At 41.6% G+C, this 22135-nt stretch overlaps 1 protein-coding gene and 1 non-coding gene across 3 annotated transcripts; one reads left to right on the top strand and one right to left on the bottom strand.

Moving 5' to 3' along the window:
• Positions 1-865: 865 nt before the first annotated feature.
• Positions 866-20464, bottom strand: ncoa7b (nuclear receptor coactivator 7b). Of its 2 annotated transcripts, none has more exons than XM_069657381.1 (17): positions 20413-20464; positions 19300-19493; positions 12114-12271; positions 9361-9431; positions 9127-9234; positions 8939-9040; positions 7444-7569; positions 6972-7156; positions 6442-6596; positions 5606-6208; positions 5346-5517; positions 5078-5225; positions 4821-4946; positions 4591-4743; positions 2789-2884; positions 2640-2713; positions 866-2552 (listed from the first exon to the last, which is right to left on the bottom strand). In XM_069657381.1, the coding sequence occupies exons 2-17, from the start codon at positions 19335-19337 to the stop codon at positions 2417-2419; spliced, it is 2451 nt and encodes an 816-aa protein (XP_069513482.1). In that variant the 5' UTR covers positions 19338-19493; positions 20413-20464; the 3' UTR covers positions 866-2416. The 2 variants fall into 2 exon arrangements, with proteins under 2 accessions (XP_069513482.1, XP_069513480.1); XM_069657379.1 differs by lacking the exon at positions 20413-20464 and adding an exon at positions 20016-20063.
• Positions 20465-20701: 237 nt separating this feature from the next.
• Positions 20702-20773, top strand: trnae-cuc (transfer RNA glutamic acid (anticodon CUC)). Its single transcript has one exon. It is a non-coding gene; the product is annotated as a tRNA-Glu (tRNA).
• Positions 20774-22135: the final 1362 nt, after the last annotated feature.

Here is a 22135-nt window from a genome sequence, read left to right as displayed (position 1 = left end):
GGGCACTGGGTCACATGACATGGAAGCTATTGAAAAACATTTTATGAAAACATTTATAGAAAATAAATGAATATCATTTAAGCATTTGAAATTAATGGGCAAAATGTACCCAATTTAGTTGTATTTTTTAATCAATTTTTATGGGCAAATCATGAATGTATGATGAAAACATTAGTTGTGTCCATTTGACATTAATTTATTGATGGTCCCTATGTCAGGCTCTGCCTGTTAAGGCCGAAGGCTCGGAGTTCAGCTAACCGTCCTCCCTCTACCAGCTGGGGGAAGCCCTAGCTGGCTCCCGAGTGAATGGCTGTGGAATATTGAACTTAAAACTAACTTCACCGCGGTATCTCTAGGGCTGTCATAATGGTATGCCATCGAGATGAACATAAAAATGTGGTTCCTGTTGTGCAACTATGAGTCTTTTAAATGTAAACTATCTTTCAGTGTAACTTTTGACTGGATAAAAGAATGATGTTGCAGACAATTGCCTACCAAATTAAAGATTTCAGTGATTCTCTGTGGGATCAGAATAACAGGAAAAAGATCAATATGGACATAAATCTAACATCTTATTATCATCTAACAATATAATTCTATCAGTATACTATATACTCATGTTTACAGTCATTACAGAAATTATTACAGAATTATTTGAAAACGGAGGTTGACTGAAACGTCTTTGCACACCTTTACTTCGGCTGTCCGGCTTTATTACTAATCTGCAGGAACCTCAAGTCCATTATTGTTCTCCTATTACATTAAATTAAAGAAGACACGATAAAGCCCCTGTTATCGTTCAATAAAAATCTGTTAAATTAATCAAATCTAGATGATACGATGGACATAAAAACACAAGCCATGATCATATGTGTATATATTTAACATTTATTTCAGTTTAAATGTGGTTGCAATAACAACACAATAAATAGATCCTTAGTGATATCACAGACCAGCAGTTTGGATTCACAAGAAATAATACTCAGGAAGCATTCACAGTTACAACACTGAACAGCTACAGACGACACAGCTCATTTTCACATGAAGCGATAACTGGCATTAGTGAATAGTTGGAACGGCAGGTTTCATAACAGTGGTGTGATACATTTGCAGTATTGCACATTCATGCACTACAAGCCTGTGTCGGATGCACAGGGCATAAATGAACATTTTTTTCCATGTTAGTAGATCGGAATTATAGTTAGTGGCACACCAGAGTGCAAAAACAAGCTATCCCCCCCTCCCCATTTTTAAGTGACAGAAGCCGACCTTTGACCTCCCGTAGTGGTGATCAAACAACATTCAGTAACAATTTTACATTAAAGAAATGCTTGATTACACAGGGCCACTGTGCAGTGTCGATTAATCCTGTAGTGCAACGTGACTTCATGTTCATCTTCTACTGGCTTTGACTCTCTCGAAAGAATTTAAAGAGATAAATCAGAATTAAATACTGACGACAGTTACTTCTAGTGCTTGTTGTATCCGATCAGAACAGAAATATTCAACACATCATTTCAATAAAAGTTTTAAAAAAACAAAACCAACTGAGCAGTCTTTGTAAAAACAGAATGTAAAAATAAAATGTAAAAATAAAAGTTCTAAAATGTTCTATAAAATATGATGAGGAAGGATTTAAAATAGAACATATTTGGTTCACACCGCAAACGTCTCCTGGCTTTGTTTTGGATTGTACACGGGGGAGTGAAAGTGTAATATGTGTAGTTATGAGGAAATGTGATGGAACTTTCTCATTCAGATGGTCTAAAAAATCAAAACAAGACGGTCTTCGCGGGAAGTGCAACACTCCCGTTGTAAACAATTAGAAATGTTTTATGGGGAAGGATCCAAAAATCCCCTCTTCCTTCAAAGTTTAAAAAGTCATCACGGCGTAAAAAAAAACATACCAACCCAAACTTCTCCGTTTCATAATCCTGTACATTCCCAAACATACGTATTATCATCACCGCACCATTACACCTACAGCTTTATGGGACACCTTCTTTCACACACTTAACAACAGCTCTTTTCGGGGGTAACATCAGCAGCCTTTTCCCCTCCCTGTCTCCTCATAAGCTCGTGGTGATAAGGCAGTATGCATGCTGGGAAAGCTGGAGGCGTTGTCGTACGTCTAAGGCAGCCAATGAACTGGGAGCGACCACGTCTTCTCACACAGGAAGGATGACCCGGTAACCAAGCTACCTGCAGATCAAACCCACCTCAAAAAACAGGCCACAGAAGGCTTCCTGTTCTGTTTTCAGTCTCTGTTGCACCTTTCGTTCTCTCGCAGGACTTGTAGTGTCATTGTGTGGTAGTTAGATTTGCCTCCAAGTGGTGCATAATAGGCTCGGTTTGGGGGTGGGTGTTTGAAGGCTCGGAGCGGAGGGTGAATGTAGAAGTAGCAAGAGAAGACATGCTACTCGAAGGTCCAGACCTCCAGACTGTGGATGTTGAAGTCCTGCTGGGTGGAGAGCGGCTGGTTGTTGAAGGTGGCGCATTTAGTGGTGGTGCCTCGGTAGAGCTCAGCGTCCAGCCACAGACCCAGCTGACCACTACGGAGGGAGGGAGGGGGACAAAAAGTTAGAAAATGTGTTAAAAACACGATTGTTATTTGCATTGCAGCTGGTAGAGCTTCTTACCCTCCTCCTCCCATCTGCAGGGAGTCAATGTTTCCCTTCACAAAGTACGAATTCTCCCCCGTCCAGCGGTACACCTGAAAGAAGAAACAAGGTCAGCAGAAAGCTAAGTACTCACACTGAGGTCTTAAAATAACTCAAACACAACAAACCTTGATCTCAGGACAGAAGCTGTACAGGAACGTCTCTCCTGTGCCGTAGCAGTGTTCGCTCACTCTGAACGGATGAGTCGAGAACGCCCCAAATATCTGCGTTTAGAGTCAGATTTTAAGATGAATAGGCTAATAGCGAGGAACAAGTAATCAAAAACAGGCATTTAACATTTCAGGTAGTAGAGAAAAAAACTCAGTGAATCTTAATAAACTGTTAAACACACTAAACCTTTTTTTGGCATGTTTTTCTGCTGTGCCTTTGATGGAATGCTGTCCTACCACACATGTATTTCCTTTGTTGGACTTGTGGCAACTTAAATCTTATTATTGTTTTACATATCTTATTTGGTTCTGTATAAATGCTGCCTTGCCCTACCCGACATCCATGTACCGCGGAACCAGTAGGACCCCAGGCCTTACCCACCTTTAAATTAAAAACATTGCAGCAAACAATACGTCACCCTAGTTAAAGCCCCCATCCAGTGAAAATCAAGTGCTTAACCTTGTAAACATCTCCATGGTGCTACAAGACATATCAGGGACAACATAAGCAGTCATCTCCACGGCTGGGTCTGTCTGCTTTTAAACTGCAGTGTACCAGGGACAGGCTGAACAACACGTTTTCAAACGGGGTGACGCTATGCATATCATTATGTGCAACCTATGGCAACCACTTCAGCGATGCACGAACCAGTCATTGTAATTTTTGCAAACTCACTACTGACTGCTAACGTTAATGTTACTACTACTAATTACTACATTTCAAGCTAGCTAAGTTTCAACAAGTTTCCACTAAACGATGGCAGAGACGTGTTTTGTTTTCACGACGGAGGGGGCGGTTGGAAATGTGCATAGTGGGTGGGGCCTAGGCAGATTCAGGAATTTTAAATGAGGGAGAAGGAGGAGATAATTTGGGAGGATTTTTACAAGGTAAGGGGCAGAAAAGACGAAAAAATCAGACACAATTTATTATGTCAAGCAGAGCATTTTATACATCTTAAAAAACATGACTGGAGCTGCTCTTTAAAACTAAATAACCCTGTGCCTGCTTTGTTGACATTCATCATGAGCTGGACGTTTTACAAAGTCGCAGGAATAACACAACTCGCGTTTTGTTTTTTGTTTTTTACCCGCGATCGCGTTTATCCTCGTTTCCGCAGCAGCAGGTGAGCCGCGCGCGAAGGAGGCTCGTTGTTAAAGACGTTGCGTGACGAAACGATCAAAACAGACTAATGAGACCGACGCTACACAGCTACACTTACAATGTTTCAAAACTGAATAATAAGGTCAATAATTAAAAGAAGACGTCGCATCTCAATCAATGCATTTACAGGAGGGACGTACACGCAGACGTCTCTCTCTCTCTCTCTCTCTCTCTTTCTCTCTGTATGTGTGTGTTTCTGTGTCGAGCATGTGTGGGAGAGACAGAGCCCGAGGGGAGAGTGAGTAAGTTAATTGGTCGTGGATGACAAACTTTTTGACAGATAAAAAAAGAAACATGATAGATGGAATGAGTTGCCAAATATACCTGAGCGGGTGGGGATGGGCCCTACTAATTCTAAATGCGCTCCGCGGTCCATGCCTACATCTGTTACCCTTTGACGTTGCATTAAAGGGGTCTATTTGTTCATGAAAATCTAAGTAAGACCAAAGATAGATGCTATATTTCTAAATTGGTTTAGACCATGCAACTGCTACTTAGTACCTCTAATAACATGGTAATGGTCTCAACACATGGGGGTACAACTTGATAGACGCAGTACATTATAGTTATCAAGTAAAAAATGTCACACACACTCTACCTGGTTATCCATGTCTTTGACGACCAGCAGTACAGGACTGTCCACGTCTGCCAGGCTCCTGTACAGAGTCTTCAGGCTGGTCCCATGTCTCACAGTGCTGTAGGCCAGTCTCCAGGGGTAGCCCTGCACGCGGGCTGGCAGGCGACAGGCAAGCTGGAGGGCAAACACACAATAAGATGAGTCAAACTGATGTGTTGTATATTTCTTTGTTTAGATTTGAACAGTTTTACCTTCTCGATGTGCGTGTCCTGCAGCAGGTCACTGGTGTCGTTGAGTATGGGCAGAGCATCCATAGACAAGTCTCCGTCACAGCTGCCGAAACTCTGCCTGCGCTTCGCCTCGTCAATGGTGATGATCTTGGAGCAAAACAATCAGGTAAACATTAAAAGAGAAATCAACGACACAAAGACTTTAAAGCTCATTTTAAAATGTCTTAGGAGCTCAAGTTAGAGCCTAGAAACAGCTTCTTATTAATGACTAAGCTCACCTCCCAGCTGCAGGAAGCAGGGTCACTGAAGAAGTTGTCGATCATGTCAAGCTCATCTTTCTCCACAACAACAAAGCCCTGCTCCCGAGCCTCCTTCCCGTACACGTCTGGAGACCACTGCACGAAAAATGCATACAGATGGTCCACCCTGGAACACACACACACACACACACACACACACACACACACACACACAGATTGTGTTTTTGTTACCATCATAATGTACTATATGGGGGAATATTAAAGTAACGGCAGGTCATCCTCTCACCTCTCCTGCGGCACAGCGAACCAGTACTCCGGCTGTTTACCCCGAGCCCCAAACGAGTGGGCGGGGCTAGATGTCATCCCCGAGGCGAAGGACTTCCTCATTGGCTTTCCCACTTTGAAGCAGAGGAACATGGGTGGGTTTTTACTCTTCTCCTCAGATGAGAAGAGCATGTCTTTAAGAAAACAGACAAAGAAAGTTTGGTTAGTATCCATCACAATCATTTCAACTCTAAGGTTTAATATCTAGTTTGTAATCCCTGCCTTCAATCGGAGCCTGCATCCTCTCGAGCAGCCACGACTTCACCTCCGCCTCGTAGCTTTTCTTCCGCTTCTCCTCCTCGCTGAGTTCAGCGCCTCCTGCTGGTCTGTCCGGGCTTTGCCTCTTCAGGCTCGAGTTCCCACAAACCTCTGCAGCCTCATTCAGACTCAACTTCCTGTTTTGGTCCACCGGTGCGGCAATTATTTCATCATGCGCACCATTTAGCAGCTCTTCGGTCCCTTTAGGTTTGATATCTTTGGTTTCAGTTACCTCCTGACTTGTTGGTTTATCGCGCGAGTCACCCTGTTTCTCAGTCTCTGAAGATGATTGCATCGACTCTCCATCCTCGACGGAGCTGTTCTGAGCTACGCCTTCGTCCTCTTCATCCTCCAGCTTCCCTTTAGTTTGACAAAGCATGGATTTGTCCTGAGTGTCTCCTCCGCTTGGGCCGCTCGGCCCCAGCTCCTGTTGGTCTCTGCTGAAATTGATGAGGGTTTTCAAGGACGTCACCTCTGAGTCTTCGGTGCTCCCGTTCACAGTCGGCTCCAGCTCTGTGAAACCTTCGTCTGACGGAGATTTCTCTCTCTGCTCGCCCTCTGTGCTCCCTGGGAGAGGAGGATCAATCAAGACGTTTTCATTATCAATCAATCAGTTAATGCTTGGGTCTATAAAATTACAAAATGCCCATCAAATTTATTCGACCAACAGTAAAAATCCCAAAATTTACTATGATAAGTGACAAAGAAAAGCAAGATATATTCACATCTGAGAAGCTGAAAGCTACAAAAAAACATTTAAAAAATAAAAATAAAGTTGTTTTTTTAAGTGAGGATTTTACCTGTATCTGAGAGTGTTGATTCGATGTCGTCCAAGACGATCGGTCGTTTCGGATCGAGAGCTTCATAGCGGCTGAAGGGGTTCAGGTCCCGCTCTGACGGCAGCTGCTCCCACTCGCCGGGCCTGTACACAGGACACAAATCCTGGGGTAGGTCTCTGTGGGGTCAGCGGGCACCACACATACAGCACCGCAAAGGAGGATGAGAATGGGAAAACAAAAACAAAGAAAAGGCCAAACAGAAATTATAAATGACAACAATGATACAGAACTTAAAAAGACAACATAATGTGATGCCAACGAAAATTAGGAAGAAGAAATCAAAAAATTTTAATGAAAAAATACAACTAAAAACTAGAACTAATAAATTAAGGGATGTGCAAAGATCCTGGAAACGGTTTTATTCTCAACAACAAGAAGAACAATAGAAACTGGAAGGAGGAACCACAAAGGAGGAATCAGAGCCGAGCACTGGAAGAAGCACGGTTAGAAAAGAGGGAAGCGGTTAGAGTGAGGCGGTCGGGAGCTCTTACGACGGCAGAGCATCTTTGAGCTTCATGCGTGACACGTCGTCGTACAGCGCCACGGAGACCACCTCCTCCATGGGGCAGATCAGGCCGTACTCCTCGCAGCCGTGCTCGATCACCAGGGGGTCCGACTTGTGGGGGTCGAACATGATGTTGTTGGGGGTCACAATCAGAACGCCTCCCACCACTCCCTGAGACGACAGAACAACACACGGACAGACAACACGTCCAGGTTAAAAAAAATAACCCGGGAACAAGAGTGGTACCTTCTGGATATTATTTATATTAAGCCTAATTATCAGTCAAGTTACATTTTAACCTAGGAAGAATAATGTGTTTATCTAGTGATGGATGATAAAAATATAAAAAGTCCCAACTACACAAAGAATTTGAGGGAAAGCAGGCAAAACCTAATATAAGAGAAGCTGTATAAAATACAATACAACACATTTAATATTAAAACGGTCATCATTCTTACCATCCCATCAGTGAAATATTTGCAGCTCATCTTGATGAACTTAACCGTTGCCGGGCTCTCGTCCTCTGAGTTTGGCGAGAGCTCACGCCGGATGGAGTTTGCTGACGTGACGTTTGAAAGGACATCCTGAAGAAAGGACAAATATAAAGTCCTGAATATGAGGATTGTATTTAGAAAAGCTTGTTTTGAAGAGTATAAACACCTTAATTTCTCATATTTGATTTTGGGTCATCAGAGACAGAAAGTTAGTTTATCACTCTGCTGCTGAAAACTGGTAGATTCAATTTACCTTCCACAAATATTCAGCCTACATTGATTTATCGATTGACCGTAAAATCCAGAATATAAGTCGCACTGGAATATAAGACGCAGTCTGTTTTAGGGGGTATACCAGAGGGAAAAAGGTTTTCTACATAACTATCCAAGTTATTTCAACACTGTGTCAATTGATTTTCATTAAAAACACACAAATGACAGCCTATCATCTGTTTTGGCATGTCGAGTTTGCAGTCCTGCTAGCTACCGGTGCAGTACTTGAGCTCAGCCTACTGTAACGTTGATAGCTGTGAGGAAGTGTCTGCATGTCTGTGATGAAGCTTTAGCTAGATTATAGCGCCATCGTCTGGGTAAAATACTGTAACACAATAACATGCCTCTCTCTGCGTTTTATACTGGTATATTGGTCGCACCAGTACTATGGACGCAGCCCACTTTTTAGATGAAAAAAATGTGTTAAAAGTGCGCCTTATACACTGAACTTTACGGTAATACACTGTCCAGCAGGCCGATTTAACTACTTTTTTAAAGGAACACATTTGAAAAAAGGTGAAGTGCTAAGGGGGGCGGACATTTCTGTTTTCTCAGTAAGATAACTTGAAAGAGAAGCAGGTTGTTGTTGTTGTTGTTGTTCATTCATTTGCTTTTAATCACAGGAGATTTAGAGTCAGACGTAACTAATGACTGGGCTCAATAATCGACTAATAAACTGATGATCTTCTTAAAACCGTGTCAACATCCATAAACTTAGTATGTTGTTATTTAATGTTGCATTTAACATCTGTTTAATTCAGTCTGACTGTCCTAAGTCCCATCTGCTTGAACAGCCAGCTAAAGCCTTTAAATAAAGTAATACTTCTGTGTTGAATGTTCAAAAGGCCAGACTGAGATTATTGAAGGGCCTGATTTGGTCCTCATGTTGCCAATTTGTGTACTGTTGCTACTGTTACTAAAAAAAACCTGCTCACTCATGCCATGAAATCAATTTGTAATCCATCCGTACATCCTTAGTTTTACTGAAACAGTAATTACCATTCAGTTAGAGCCAGGGTAGATAGAGTTTTGGGGCATTTGTGCCTGTTTTTAATCATTCCAGTCACATCACACAAACCTTTTTAATTTTTTTTTAAGTTGAAGTGAAGTTTGTCCCTAAATGGCTACTGTAAACACCTTTAAAACCATGTAGTCTGAGCATCATACAGAGTCATTTTGTGCTTACATGTGATGCTTTCCCTGATAAGCCGTTTGTGACGGGGGGATCAGATGAACTCGGGCACTTCAGGTCCGTTTCTGTCTGGCTCACGTCGGGAACAAACAGCTTCTGTAATAATGAAGAGAAACAGAAAGTGATGAGCCGGTCAGAGGAACAACTGAAGCAGATGTTTGTGTCAGTGCCGAGGTTCTCACCTGACCAGGGTACACGCTGCGGGAGAAGAGCTTGTTGAGCTGGACCAGCTTGTTTGGGGTGATGTTGAACTTGAGGGCGATGCTGTTGAGGGAATCATCAGGTCCCACCTGTAATGAGAAAAGAGGTAAACATCAGTGAAAAGATATTTAATCAAAATACAACATGAGGCACACTGCAGGCCTTCTGCTTATAAGTCAGAAGGGTAAATGTGTCATTGCTGCAGATTTACTCACAATGAACTCCACGGTCCCTGGCGGCCGCCTCTTCTCCCTCTTTGCCTGATTGTTACTTTTACAGCCATCGTCTTAAAGAGGATTAGAATGGAGAAAACAAACACGACAAATGACAGATAAATATCGGTTTCATGCGTTGGGTCTCATACTTTTATGTTGCTAACAGATATATGTATAATAATTCAGTGTTTCCAAGTTGCAACAAACAGCAGTAAAACTGAGAAGAAGGCCCTACAAAGAGAGACGGCCCTCTACACATCCTGTGTTTAATGCCTTGGGACTCATTCCAGAGCTTGTTTGTCCCCTGTCATTACCCAGCCCTAAACACTGTCCCACACATGCTGAAGCAGTTATCATAAAACACACAAACAATCTGACCCTTGTAGTACACAAGCCCCGCAGTCAGCACTTTCTTCTGGCCAAGAACACAGAAGCCATTACAGTACCACTCCCCTCTGCGTGATTACACTGCCGCCTCCTCTGCCGACACAGAGGGCATGACTAAGCACGAGACAGCCAGACTCCAGCTGCATCAAAGACGAGACCACTGTCACTTTTTGGGATACTGTTTATCATATTATTAACTGTGACTGCAAAGCAATATATGTGATTTGATGGGCTGCAATCTATTTTCACTTTCTACAAGGACAATAAACAAACCCAGAAACACAAGGTAGAAAAAGACTGCACATCACACTGAGATTAAGTTATCTTCATTTACAGATTCTACATAAAAATGTAGAATCTGTAAATGAAGATGTGAGGAGTGCACATGCAGGCAGAACGTGATGCGCTGTAATGACATCCCAGCTCCCATCAGCGGCTATCCGACGATGATTTAGCTTCTTATTAATCTCTATAAACAGACATCTGCATGCTAACAGCTAACAATCTGTTCTAGATCTAAAATCCAACTCGACGCTGTGTCACAAAATCTGTTCAGCGTTTAGGTTTCCCGACTTCCTTGAATGCATCAGAAATGATCAATCTGACCTCCATTCAACAAAAGAGCAGTTTAAAAGTAGTTTTCTTCTCCTCTTGAGGACAGACCTGATAAAGCTTCATTTTGACTTTTTACTAATCTGCATCATGATGAAATCATGTTGAAATTTCAGCAAAAGTAAGACCTGTTTATTAAAGTGAATCACAAGAAAAGTGGTTTCTTTTTTTCGGTTTATACCACTGTAGTGAGTGAAGCCTTTGTCTTACTATTTACAGTGAAACTGAGACTTACCAGAAACACATGACGAGTTCTTCTCTGGGGGTGTAATGAACAAAGAAATGACTGAGTGTATTTTGTAGTGAATTTCACTTCACTTTTTTTCTGAACCAAAGACTGTATAAAAAGATGGACGACATGACAGCTCCCTAAAAGTGAAGCCAAAACATTTCAAGTGCTCCCTGCTGACTGGCTGCAGTATAGGTCATAAAGCCCGCCTCCTCCATGTTAACAGATGGGACATGGGTCAAACTATAAAATCAAAATACACACCAAATACATTTTTCTCAAACATGGTTTCTGTCATTATAGTTAGTTCTTATCATGCTGATTTGTCTGTTGATAAATTCGGCTCCTGCAGCCGATCAGTTCCGGATTAGCAGAGTGGAGGACAAACGGCAAGAGGAAGCGTAACTAAAACAATCACTACAGTCATTGAAGTTTACATATCTGCGAACGTTAACCTCAGACCAACACAAGAAGCTGAGGGAGATCCTTGCTGTTTTTCGGTAAGTTAAGTGTGTGTTTTGGTTAGCGGAAGTGGCTACGGCGGCGCCACCCGCCGATCTCTACTGCGCAGACTCTGGCTCCATACGACGTCACCATCACAAGATGGCAGCGCCTATCAGGTGGGCTATTTTTCAATGTCGTGCAATGGGAGCAGATGGAGACGCCTTGTCCATCTATATTTACAGTCATTGATCTGAACACACGGTCACTTCTCAAGTTGCTAACTGGACTGTAAACAATGCAGCCCACAGAGAAGGAAGTTTTGGCTGGAAGTCCTTATTGCTAAACGCTGGCTACACCCGAATCCCCAAAAAGTTGTTTATCATTGTCTTAAACATAATCATACAATTTACTTTCTGTTTAAAAGAATTCTAACCATAAAAAAGGACATTTTTTAACTTTAAGGTTCATATAAACAGCTAAACAGCTTTTATTCTTTTATGTAACTTATTATGTTTTTATGTTGTTTTAAAGCAGAAGGGCGTCATAGTATTTCCATTTATTGTTTAACACCCGCTTAGTACCTGCTCACTGAATTGTGAGAACAGCAACTGGGGAAGACAGGATGAAGGTTACGCAACTTCCTGTTTAAAACTGCTGATGTCTTTCCCAACACGGAGTCACCCTTGTGTTGCAAATCCAACAGAGATACAAGAGAAGGGGAATCAAATTAATCCTGACTGTAAAGGGACATACTGATTGTCTAAAGATTGGACTAAGGACAAAAAAACAACACAAGCCTGAATAAAGGAATTCCCACAACTGTACTGTACACAGTTCTACCAGCACCAGAAGTCCCTCTAGCAGAGCGCTCCATGTGCTGTGCAGCCGCTACAAAGTTACATGTTTTACGAGGCATATACAAGATACAACAGAGCCCTCTATGCATCTACAGAGCCATGTTTAAATCAACCTTTAAGGACATCCAAAGCCAAAAAGAAGCTTCTAGAATTATTATTTAAACTCTTATTATATTTAAATTAAAGAAAAATCAAGCTGTAAAAACACTAATCTCAGGTCTTACCTGAGCCCTCAGGTGGCTTCGTTGTTACTCTCTGTAGGTCCGTCTTCCTGTTGGGGTCGCTGTCATTCGGGATGTCTGGACAGGAGATGATGGCCGGGTTCTGCTCGTTCCCATTCTTCTCTGACTGGCTCTGCTTGAGCTGTCTCCGCCTCTTCAGTCTGATGGGAAAACAGAGGAGACACACATGTTGACTTGTACACAGTCAGTAAAAAACAGTACTCCTTAAAAGGGGCTGTATCTTTTGAATGGATATTATCATATTATCATGGGTTTCACTTTTCTGGGTGTTTATTGTTCGAAGTGAAAAAGTGAAAACTGCATAATTCCGTGTTTTTCCAGAATGACATTTTTAAAAAGGTCGCCTCTGAAATGGACCGTTCAGAACAGCTGCAGGTTTCTACGTAGAACCTTGCTTTCACCGAAATCGACCAATCGTCATTCACTGTCTTTCACCTCAGGCTGCCTTCTTGCACCAGCTTGTAGTCAAGATTTCAGCTTACCATTCTGACACCTCCTTGCGATTCTGGCTCGTACATATAAGGCCGAATAACCGATCCTAGAGCAGCCATGTTTTCTACGATTGTGGAGGGACAGTACAGTGCGGCCAGAGGGGTTACGCGGTCATTCCACATACTGTCAGCCAAACGTTGGTCTGACCTTTTGAATGACAAAGGTTTGTTCTTTTTGGGAGGAAGGAGAGGCTCCAAAAATAATTAAATTATTGGATGTAATTTTTAAAACGAAACAAACTTCACCAACGGGATTCAAAAACACATTAGAATAATAGAAGATTGATTGCATAGCTAAAATATTTCACCTTTAAACAACAAGTCAACTCATTTTTTGGATCAATATTCATATTCAATATTCATATTTATATCGGTATCGGCCGATATTGGCTTAAAAATGAACTATCGGTATCGGCCAACACGCCGATATAATTAACCGATAAGATAATGGGCTGCTGCATACTTGATTAAATGCCCGACCTCGGCGCAATGTCCCTGGCGCGAAGAAGACCTGCGCGGCGCAGCGTGATGACGTCACGTGTGTCTACCTGCAGCATGAGAGAGTTAGAAGCCAAAATGTCCGTGGTGTGGACGTTTTTCAAAGTGTCAGAAATAGATAGCAAAGCTGCTATTTGCAATGACTGCTCAGCTTCGGTGATGCGAGGAGGAGCCAAGGCAAAGTCTTTCAACACTACAAACTTGATTAACCATCTCAAGACCCGTCACCCCGACCGTTGTAACAAATGTGATAAGAGTATCACCATTATACTGTACGCTTATTCCAATACAGAAGAGAGTTGATGATCTCTGCAATTAGGTGTGCGGGAGAAAAATATCGGTATCAGTAATCGGCTAAATGAGTTGTAAAATATTGGCATATCGGATATTGGCAAAAAATCCAATATCGTGCATCCCTAATTTCTATGTGTGCCAATGCTTTTGGAGGTGTTTAACAATCGTATTAACTGGGGAAGAACCACGTCATCTACTCCTTTATCCTCCTTCACAGCCCCCAAACATACTGTTGCTTTAAAGAAAACACGAGATGGAATCTAAAACATAATTTATCTGTATTTCTCTTCTCTGATCAACATGTAATTTAAAATCACTGGTATAAAAAGTATCAGTCAGCTCCTTGTCACCATCCTAACGTCTGTTGTGAACCCAGGTCTTCTGCCCAGGTGCTGCTATAGTTCAAACTTTCCTGTCTTTACTTTGCTGCGTCAGCTGTGCTTTCAGACCATCCGCTCCCCCTGTTTAATCATTAATAGCAGAGGGAGTGATGTAATGGCGTCTCCAGGCCCAGTTGGGGTTCATTAAGGGGGGGTACTGCAGTGCAGCGGAACCTCGGGTTAGTGGTGCACTTAGGGATAATGCTCGCTGTGTGAGCCCCGCTGAAATCTAAAGTGTGGAGATGAGTATGTTAAGGAAAGATAAGAGCGAATTGATTTATCGTGAGCCATGAGTGATAGGGGGAGTGTTTGCCTGCACAGCTCCGGGCTGAGTAAGAATAAAAGAAAAGAGAAGTGCCTAAATGGAAAGGCAAGAGCGGGTCGATAAAGCTGCAGACAGACAGAGTTCAGGCCTCTCCCACTCGCTCTGATGCAGCACACATCTGGAAGTGAACTCAGGAATGCACAGCAACGCTCTGAGAGTCTCTAAATCACTTTCAGGCCTCCGTCTTACTCCTTCTTCTGTCCTGCTCTAACCTTTATTTCTTTCAGTGTATCCATTCCTTCACAGGATAATAAGAGGGAAAGTAACGCTTTAGAAATGTACCGCATGTGGTTCTACTTACTTGGCTAAATTGTGTTTTACAGTACAAACAACAGAGCCTGCTTGGGAAAAGACTGTAACTGGTAGGCCATTGTTGGAGAAGGGAGGATGATTTGAGGTTGGAATCTGTCAACAATTCTAGAGTATGAAATACAAATATAGTCTAGTTTTTTACACTGTTAAACAGGAAAATGTGTCCAAATATGTTCAAATTTACAACAAAAAATACCTAATTTTCTATGAGAAACGAGAACTGGTTCCAAACTTAAGCCATCATTTCAGATGCCTCTATGCTGCTGGAAAGTTCAAGATCGGGTCACGGCGGAGGGAAAACATGTTTGAAAGCATGGCTTCATTTCACAAAGAAAGAAGGCACAGTGCTCCTTTTCATGTCAGTAAAATTACTATTATACAACAGTTAGCTTCGACCAAGTAATCTGATTGGACGAGAGGCATTCCATGAGTACTGATATAGAGTATAACAGCACTGGGACTTTTCACTCTGTATCACGCCGCCTCAGCCAGGTGCTCTGAATGATGTTTATTAACATTACAGCAGACTGTGTATGTCTACATTAATGAAGCTGGTACCTCTGAATCACATAGCAGACTCTTATTTCCCTGGTTAATGATGAATTAAAACATACAGATAAATGTACATGATAAAAACAGCTGCTCTGTGGTGACCTGTAGACACAGAGTGCGGGAGAATATTTGGGTTGCTTGGCAACAAACGTCCAGTTTCAGTTAAGTTGTGGAAATAGCTGGGTTGGTCGAACAAAAAAGAATCAGTTGTTGATTGTTAGTGTTTACTACTATTTGTTGCTTGTTCAACTGTTGTATAAAAGCAATATCACACTTGAGGTCATAATGTTGTTCTGAATATCAGCAGTCCAACATCACTCCTTCTTGTGTGATGTTGCTTAAACATCTTTCTAACCAACGTGTGTTCAAATTCCAGGAATGCCTTGTTTATTACGCTAAATGCTTTCCAAACAAACAGAAGCAGCACATGCATCCCCGAGGGTAAATATCTTTTGATTTGGAAACGCTGCCATCAAAATGAATGCGGTACAAATGTTCTCTCATTTAATCAACTTTAGATGCTAAAAGACATAATGTGACTACAGCTATCTTTCTGAATACAGCCAGCTCGACTCGCACATCAGCAAAACACATTCACTACGTGTAAACAGTAATGTTTTTGAGTCTCTTGCTTCTCTTGTGTTGACACTACAAACCTGCGTCAGCCTCCTTTAACCCACACAGAAAATTAACCATAAACCAATGAGGGACATCAATGAAATCTTATCAGTTCCCATCTCTGTATTGCAAACCCCTTGGATGCTGTGATAAACTTGATTTGTTGGACAAGCTGCTGCTGACAGCACTAAACCTGCAGTCACTATTGATCCTTTTAGTCTGCTAAAACTACAGCAAACAGACTGTTTAAAGTCATGTCACAAATTCCCAAATGGATCAACATGCACACTTTGACCTGAAACTAAAAGAAATAAACATGCTAAATGACGTTCCTTTGGTTTTTTTTGGGGCAATATGGAAGTTCAGAGACACTGAGTGTGTTATTTTGTGTAACCGTCTGTTGAATTAACTTGCTTTCATGTTTTGGATATATATACCGTTTTGATGTAATATTATTGGCTGCAATGTGTCTAACATTGTTGACTATTTATATTACATCTGAATATTATACGACTGTGTTAAATACTTCATTGTGATTGGTTAATTACGGCATTCCGAGGTCTGCTATTTCTCAATAGCAGACCGTTGCTATGAAGAACAGTCAGTTGCTAGGGATTCGGCTCTAATTACACAATCTGGAGGACTAACTTTAATCACATCAATCTGCTGAATGAATTCCAGTAAATTTGCGGTCGGCTTGTTAACAGAGGGAAAAAACAAAGGAGACAAAACAGCGAAGAGAAATAAATAAAGGTTAAACAATGCAAAAACTAAAAGGCTACGATGGAGAGATTTACAACACTAAAGACGAAACATGAAGTAAACATTAACTGGAACACAGTACGGGATATGGCGGTGTTTGAAGACGGTGAATGGAAAAGACAACGTCAACAGACTGTGACAAGACAGAAACCTCAATCAAGCACTGCTTCCAAACACCTGGGTTAGCTCTTTTTAATGTGAGTAAAAATAGCTAGCTTAGCTCATTTTAAGAAGGCTAGAGTTAACTGTTGCTATGGCTGCAGCTCTCACTGTGAGTGTAACGGAATATTTTATACAGAAATATAATAAGTTTTAAATTAATAAAATAATTTCCAAATCAATTTATTGTGTCAAATTATAAATTTTGTAAGTTGGTAGCCGTGTAATAAGCAGAATAATGTAGAGTGAGCAACAACCTGCTATCATTTACATATGGACCCCAGGAAAAGTAGCATTAGCATAGCGTAGTATTCATACAAATTGTAAACTTGACATTAATACTGTTGTTTTAGGTTGTTCCCGTTTTACTTTGACTTTCTGTTTGTAGCTGGAAAGTAAAGCAGTCGGTATTCCCCTGTTGTTCTTTTGGTATTGTAACACTGATTTTACACGCATAGAGGCTCAATCAAAGTCTCATTATTACCACCACCAGGCTGCATAATAGAAATTAGGAGTTTCTACTGCTACTGATTAAGCATTGTTCGGCTAAAAACAAAAACAAAGTTATAACTACAAGGACGAGTCTCATCACAGCATCAGACAGTTTCACACTTTGATTCACAGTCTCCCACATATTCTCTGACTCACACCAGCCAGGATGATGCATCAGTTTTCTCAACCTCCATTTAAAGCTGTGACTGTAAATCAGCCACGGTTACTGAATGTACAGTGTCTATTTATCACAGCCTCTGTACTCTATCTCGGTGGCCTTAATCACTAGAGTTTATGCACAAGCTGCTCAGGGTAAACTTATATATCCTTTAATTTTAAAGAGTTTAACATATTTTTCATGCCTTCAAAGGATTTTAAATTAAATGTATTTTGCAATTTCTAGAAACATACTGTGATATAAAGGAAATTGTACTGTAGCTTTTATGTTCGGCGTCTACTTGCATAAAAGATTCTTTAATGGGTTAATACTTGTTATTGTCACTGTCCTGCACATGTGTTAGCTCCACAGTGGCCTTTGCTCTATTTGTCAGGAAGTGAGGCAGCATATGGCGCAGCTAGCAGGAGAGCTACATATTATAGCAGCAGCTGTGTTGGTAGATAAGGCGGGTTTTCCTTCCTGACATGTTTAACTCTCTTTCCATACGGGCACAATATGGCTGTAGGTTTTTGGGGTCTGTATGATCGTGCACCTTTTCACTGTTGTTTTGCCTCCCTGTCTCCCACAGTTTTGCAGGAAACAGCATCTCTCCCTCGCCTGAAAGTCAAAGCCTTAATCCCATTAATAAACTGCTACGGTCATAATTTCTCCCCTTAATTTGACATTTCCTACATTAGACAATCAAATCATTAAAACAAGACAAATTGCAGGATTGCACCAGGCTGTCAGGACCGCCTTAATAAGTAACCAGAGACATAATTAGAAACAATAAAGCTTATTAGGCTGCTCAGCATTACCTCACAATATTTATCACACGACCTCATGCTTTCATCTGTTTGTCTGGTTTTAAGTTCTACATAGGGACCTTGAGTTTCTAGTATGGTATTGTTTGCCTATTTAAGGCTTTAAACAATGCAAACATGTTATTGTCATGTTTCAAGTCACGCAGGGAAGGGAAAGTAAAGTAGAACATATCTTCTGAACTGCGGACACTTTCAAGCCACATTACATAGAACGACACTAGTCATATTTGATTTGCATGCGACATGTGATCGGTGCATCTGACGTCAGACATAAACAGCCGATGTTTGTTCATGACCTGCAGATTGCCCCTCAGTCGATGCACCGTAGCTGTGACAAGCCTCTTTCCACACATTTTCCTGTTATCATGTTTCACAATGTTTCCTAAATCCAATTTTAAACTTAACCTGATCCCAGTTGGTCAATTCTAGCAAGACCTCTGACGCACGCCCGGGATTATATGAGGCCGAATCGGCGGGGTGCAGCTCAGACCGAGGTGACTTCATGGTGCTGATCCGTGCAGGACGAAATAATTAGTTAGCGCACCTTGGCGACTGCAATTGTCCATTCAGCACAATGGAAAAGCCATCGTGTCACGTCTTACAAGTGAGGCTCTGAGTAGAGCGTCATTATATAAGAGTTGGACTTTATACCCCAGCATGTGATAAACCTGGGCTGAGTGAGACCTCGCTCCATCTGAAATATACAATAACATCTGTTTGGGTAACAACATTAAACTGAGTAGCTGATGCCCGTCAGTTGTTGAGCTTTATGGTAACAGTACATCTGGTAACTTGAGTCATTCTAGTTGACCTGCTTACATAGTGCAAAAATCATTAAGGGAGAAACTTGACACTGTAACAGATATGCAATGTAAATGTGCACATAAACTGGGTCATGTCATGACTCAACAACAACAAAAACAACGAAAAGCAGCAGGATTTCTGTGCAGATCATAGTCTACAATTATCTATGTCTTTTCTGATGCCTATTCATGCACATGTATTTGCATTTTTGTGATTAAATTGTGTTCAGTTCACTTTATATATATATGCGACATCGAATGCATGGATAGGAAGCAGTCCTCTTTAAAACTGTCTGAGGTTTGTTCCCTTTTCTTTCTGTTAAAGGCTTTTCTGTAAGCTTCTTCATCCAGGGACAGAGGCCGGCTCCTGTTGTACAGCCTTCTGCAGAAAATGCCATAAAGCACGCCTAATGCTGGAGCCTAACATCGATTCTGCTGCATCACAAGTACCTAAATTAAATGCAAATGACACGCATTCAAAACAAACACAGTGTCGCTTACCTTGCAAAATATCCCGGCTTCCTGTCTCTCTTCTCCATCAGGCCAGGCTCCTAAATCTGCATGCAGTCAAGCGCATCCATACAAACATCCACCCTTTTACACACCCACACCCACCCAGTGTGTCCAGTCCAGCAGCAGACACAACTTTGGAGAAGATCACCTCTCACACTGTGCTCTCACACTTCTCTCTGGTCCTGCAGAGGAAATAAATAAGCAGGGAGGGGGGATTAGCAGGCTGCCTCCTCACTCAACAACACTCACTTGAATGTAAAAAACCCAATAACTGATGGTGAAGCCTAAGTGGAGGGCGATGAAAGCATCCTATAATAAGCATGTCAGGCCACTCAGCTGACAATGGCTGACCAACAGGATGGAAAATGCAGCACTCTGCCTGAGAGCATGGACGCATCTGCTGCTAGTTAGCCACAGTAAACATGTTTTTTCTATTATGAAATTACGCATTATCCTAACAGGGTGTCTATTATTAGCAGGGATCCAGTTTATGTAAACATACAGACCACCGTGGCTACACTGACGATTAGCTTTAACATGGCAGGATTAAGCGAAAACGAAACAATCGTCACAAACGTCACATAAAATAAAGAATAGAAATAAAGCTATTTAGGCGCATCCATATGCAGCCTTAGTGTGTTATATAACAGGTTAAAGGCTAACCACAGAGGAAAGGCTAAATTATTGAAGCATGGTTACCACACCTTGCTTAATGTGAATTCCTCTCTGAACGCAGACAGAGACCAGCTTCTTCTTAAGGTGCAGCAGTAACAAAAACAGATATAGTTACCAGTGCTTATGTAAAATCCGTCAGTGCTCACTCCAGGTTAAGCAAACAGGATAAGTGAACAAGGTCCAGTCTATAACTTGGCTTCACAGCTGATGCTAACCGCGCTAGCTAGCTACTTTGTTTACAGGACAATAGCAACCTGGTGGAGATGTTTACGCTATTACTTGGCCCAGGCGCGAGTCCGCTGTTAGAAAACCAGCTCTTCCTGTTCATGCATTATCAACTAAAGATGACGCCAGACCCAAGTGAGTAACAACGCATTTGAACGCTACATCTGATATAAAAACAGGTAGCTGAGATTGTCCACATACCTTGCGTGCATCCTCAAGCAGCTAATGTTAAATCAAAATGAAGCCTCCCTTCACTGCGCCCTCTGGTGTCATGTGCACTGTAAAAACACGAGTGAGCTCACCCCCCTGCTGGTCTTCACTATGAACTAGTTAATCTTCTGTAAGCATCTCTGCTAGTTTAAGGGAGCTATGTTAGCTGGGTTCAAGATTTAATTGTTCATCGATATTTCACCACCGAGGGTCGATTATAGACCTCAAATCTAATAGGTGTGAGATTTAAATTATATTGCACTTTAGTTTGTAACATCCTTCCCTGGTGGTCTAGTGGTTAGGATTCGGCGCTCTCACCGCCGCGGCCCGGGTTCGATTCCCGGTCAGGGAACTACTTTTTCTCCTACTACAGTTCACCATGATGGAGTCCAGTACGTTTAATGACCAGACCGAACAACAAAAAGATAAAGTATTAATACGCTAAAACTTTAATAATGGCAACTTTTATTTTATTTTATTTATTTGTTCGTAGGCTAATGTTTGTTATATTAAACTGTAATTTGTGTTGTATTTTAAGGGCTATTTATTTAACCCAACGGCTGGCCTCAGACCTGACTCCTAAGTTTTGCCTCTGTGAAATACAAAGTACCTACACTTGACTTTGCCATCACCGTCCCCTGACCACCTCCGGAGCTTTTATCAACTGTACCCGCTAGGTGGCGACAGTTCCCAACAAATGGTCCAAGACACAGAGGTCTGCAAAATGTGGGAGAGGTCATGTTGTATCAGGTTTGTGGAAAAGATAATGATGTTGCACTCTACAACACTATCTAAATAATAAGTTAAATTAGCTTTTGTTATTTGTTTTTAAAGATAAATTATTTACGTTAAAAATCACCAGAGTCTTTCACATTTGTTTTGTATATTTCTTCAGTTTGCACATACCACTTAATGTCCAGTCCACACTACTTATTTCGAACATAATAACAATGTAATTCAGATGTAAACATAACCCAGTTTTCTATCACTTCTTCCAATAAAGTTTGACTGAACCTATTTAAGATAGCAATGAGACAGAGATACTGTGTGTTTGTGGAGCTTGGGTCCTGGAGAGCCCTCCTAGGTGGGGAAAGACAGAGTCCCCGGCTGCAGGCCCTCTGATTGGACAATGCCGGAGTTAACCAGTTCCTGGCTGGCTATGTATCTTGGCAGTTATTTTGACAGGCGCTATCATTGTGAGAGAGGAGATAAGTTGTCTTAGGGATCGACATGGCGCCGGTGTGTCCCTCCTCCGTCCTGTTCAGACTCTCCTCAACCCCTTTTCCAACCCCTCCTCCTCCTCCTCTCCCAACGCTGCTTGGAGCAAAGGATTGTGGGGGACTGTTTGGTTATGAGCTTTTTGTTGGCAGGGACGCTAGGGCTCTGGGTATCATCGACTGCTTTCAATACCATCAAAACCTTCAAGGGACAGCCACGACTTACCTTCCAAAATGTCGCTGCATTAGTTCTCTTTATTATATCTTTTTTTTCTTCAATTCATTGCACATTATCCCTTTTCTTTTTTCGGCTTTTCCTTTCTGGAAGCACAGGCCTGATAAACAAAGATAGAAAAGGAAATCATCTTAAGGTGAACAGAGAAGCAGTTTAGAAGAATTTGAAGCACTAAAGGATGAGCTATAATAAACTTTTGGCTCTTTACTGAGTAATGTTTTCAAGATGTGACTCTCAGACAGAGCTATAATAACAGCCCAAG

This window comes from Semicossyphus pulcher, unplaced genomic scaffold (genome assembly GCF_022749685.1).
Source record: "Semicossyphus pulcher isolate SPU_LCO1_2020_fin unplaced genomic scaffold, fSemPul1.0.p SCAF_11, whole genome shotgun sequence".
NCBI classification, from domain to species: domain Eukaryota; kingdom Metazoa; phylum Chordata; class Actinopteri; order Labriformes; family Labridae; genus Semicossyphus; species Semicossyphus pulcher.
Note: the sequence above shows the minus strand (reverse complement) of the source record. Positions and strands in the feature narration are given on the sequence as shown.

Bases quoted from the DNA above. Each gene is read 5' to 3' on its own strand.
- ncoa7b (XM_069657381.1), bottom strand. From the start codon at position 19,337: ATGGAGAAGAGAGACAGGAAGCCGGGATATTTTGCAAG. The intron at 9,432-12,113 runs GTAAGACCTGAG...ATCCTCTTTAAG, and splicing joins GAAGCCACCTGAGGGCTCAG to ACGATGGCTGTAAAAGTAAC. The intron at 2,885-4,590 runs GTAGAGTGTGTG...CTCTAAACGCAG, and splicing joins TCAAAGACATGGATAACCAG to ATATTTGGGGCGTTCTCGAC.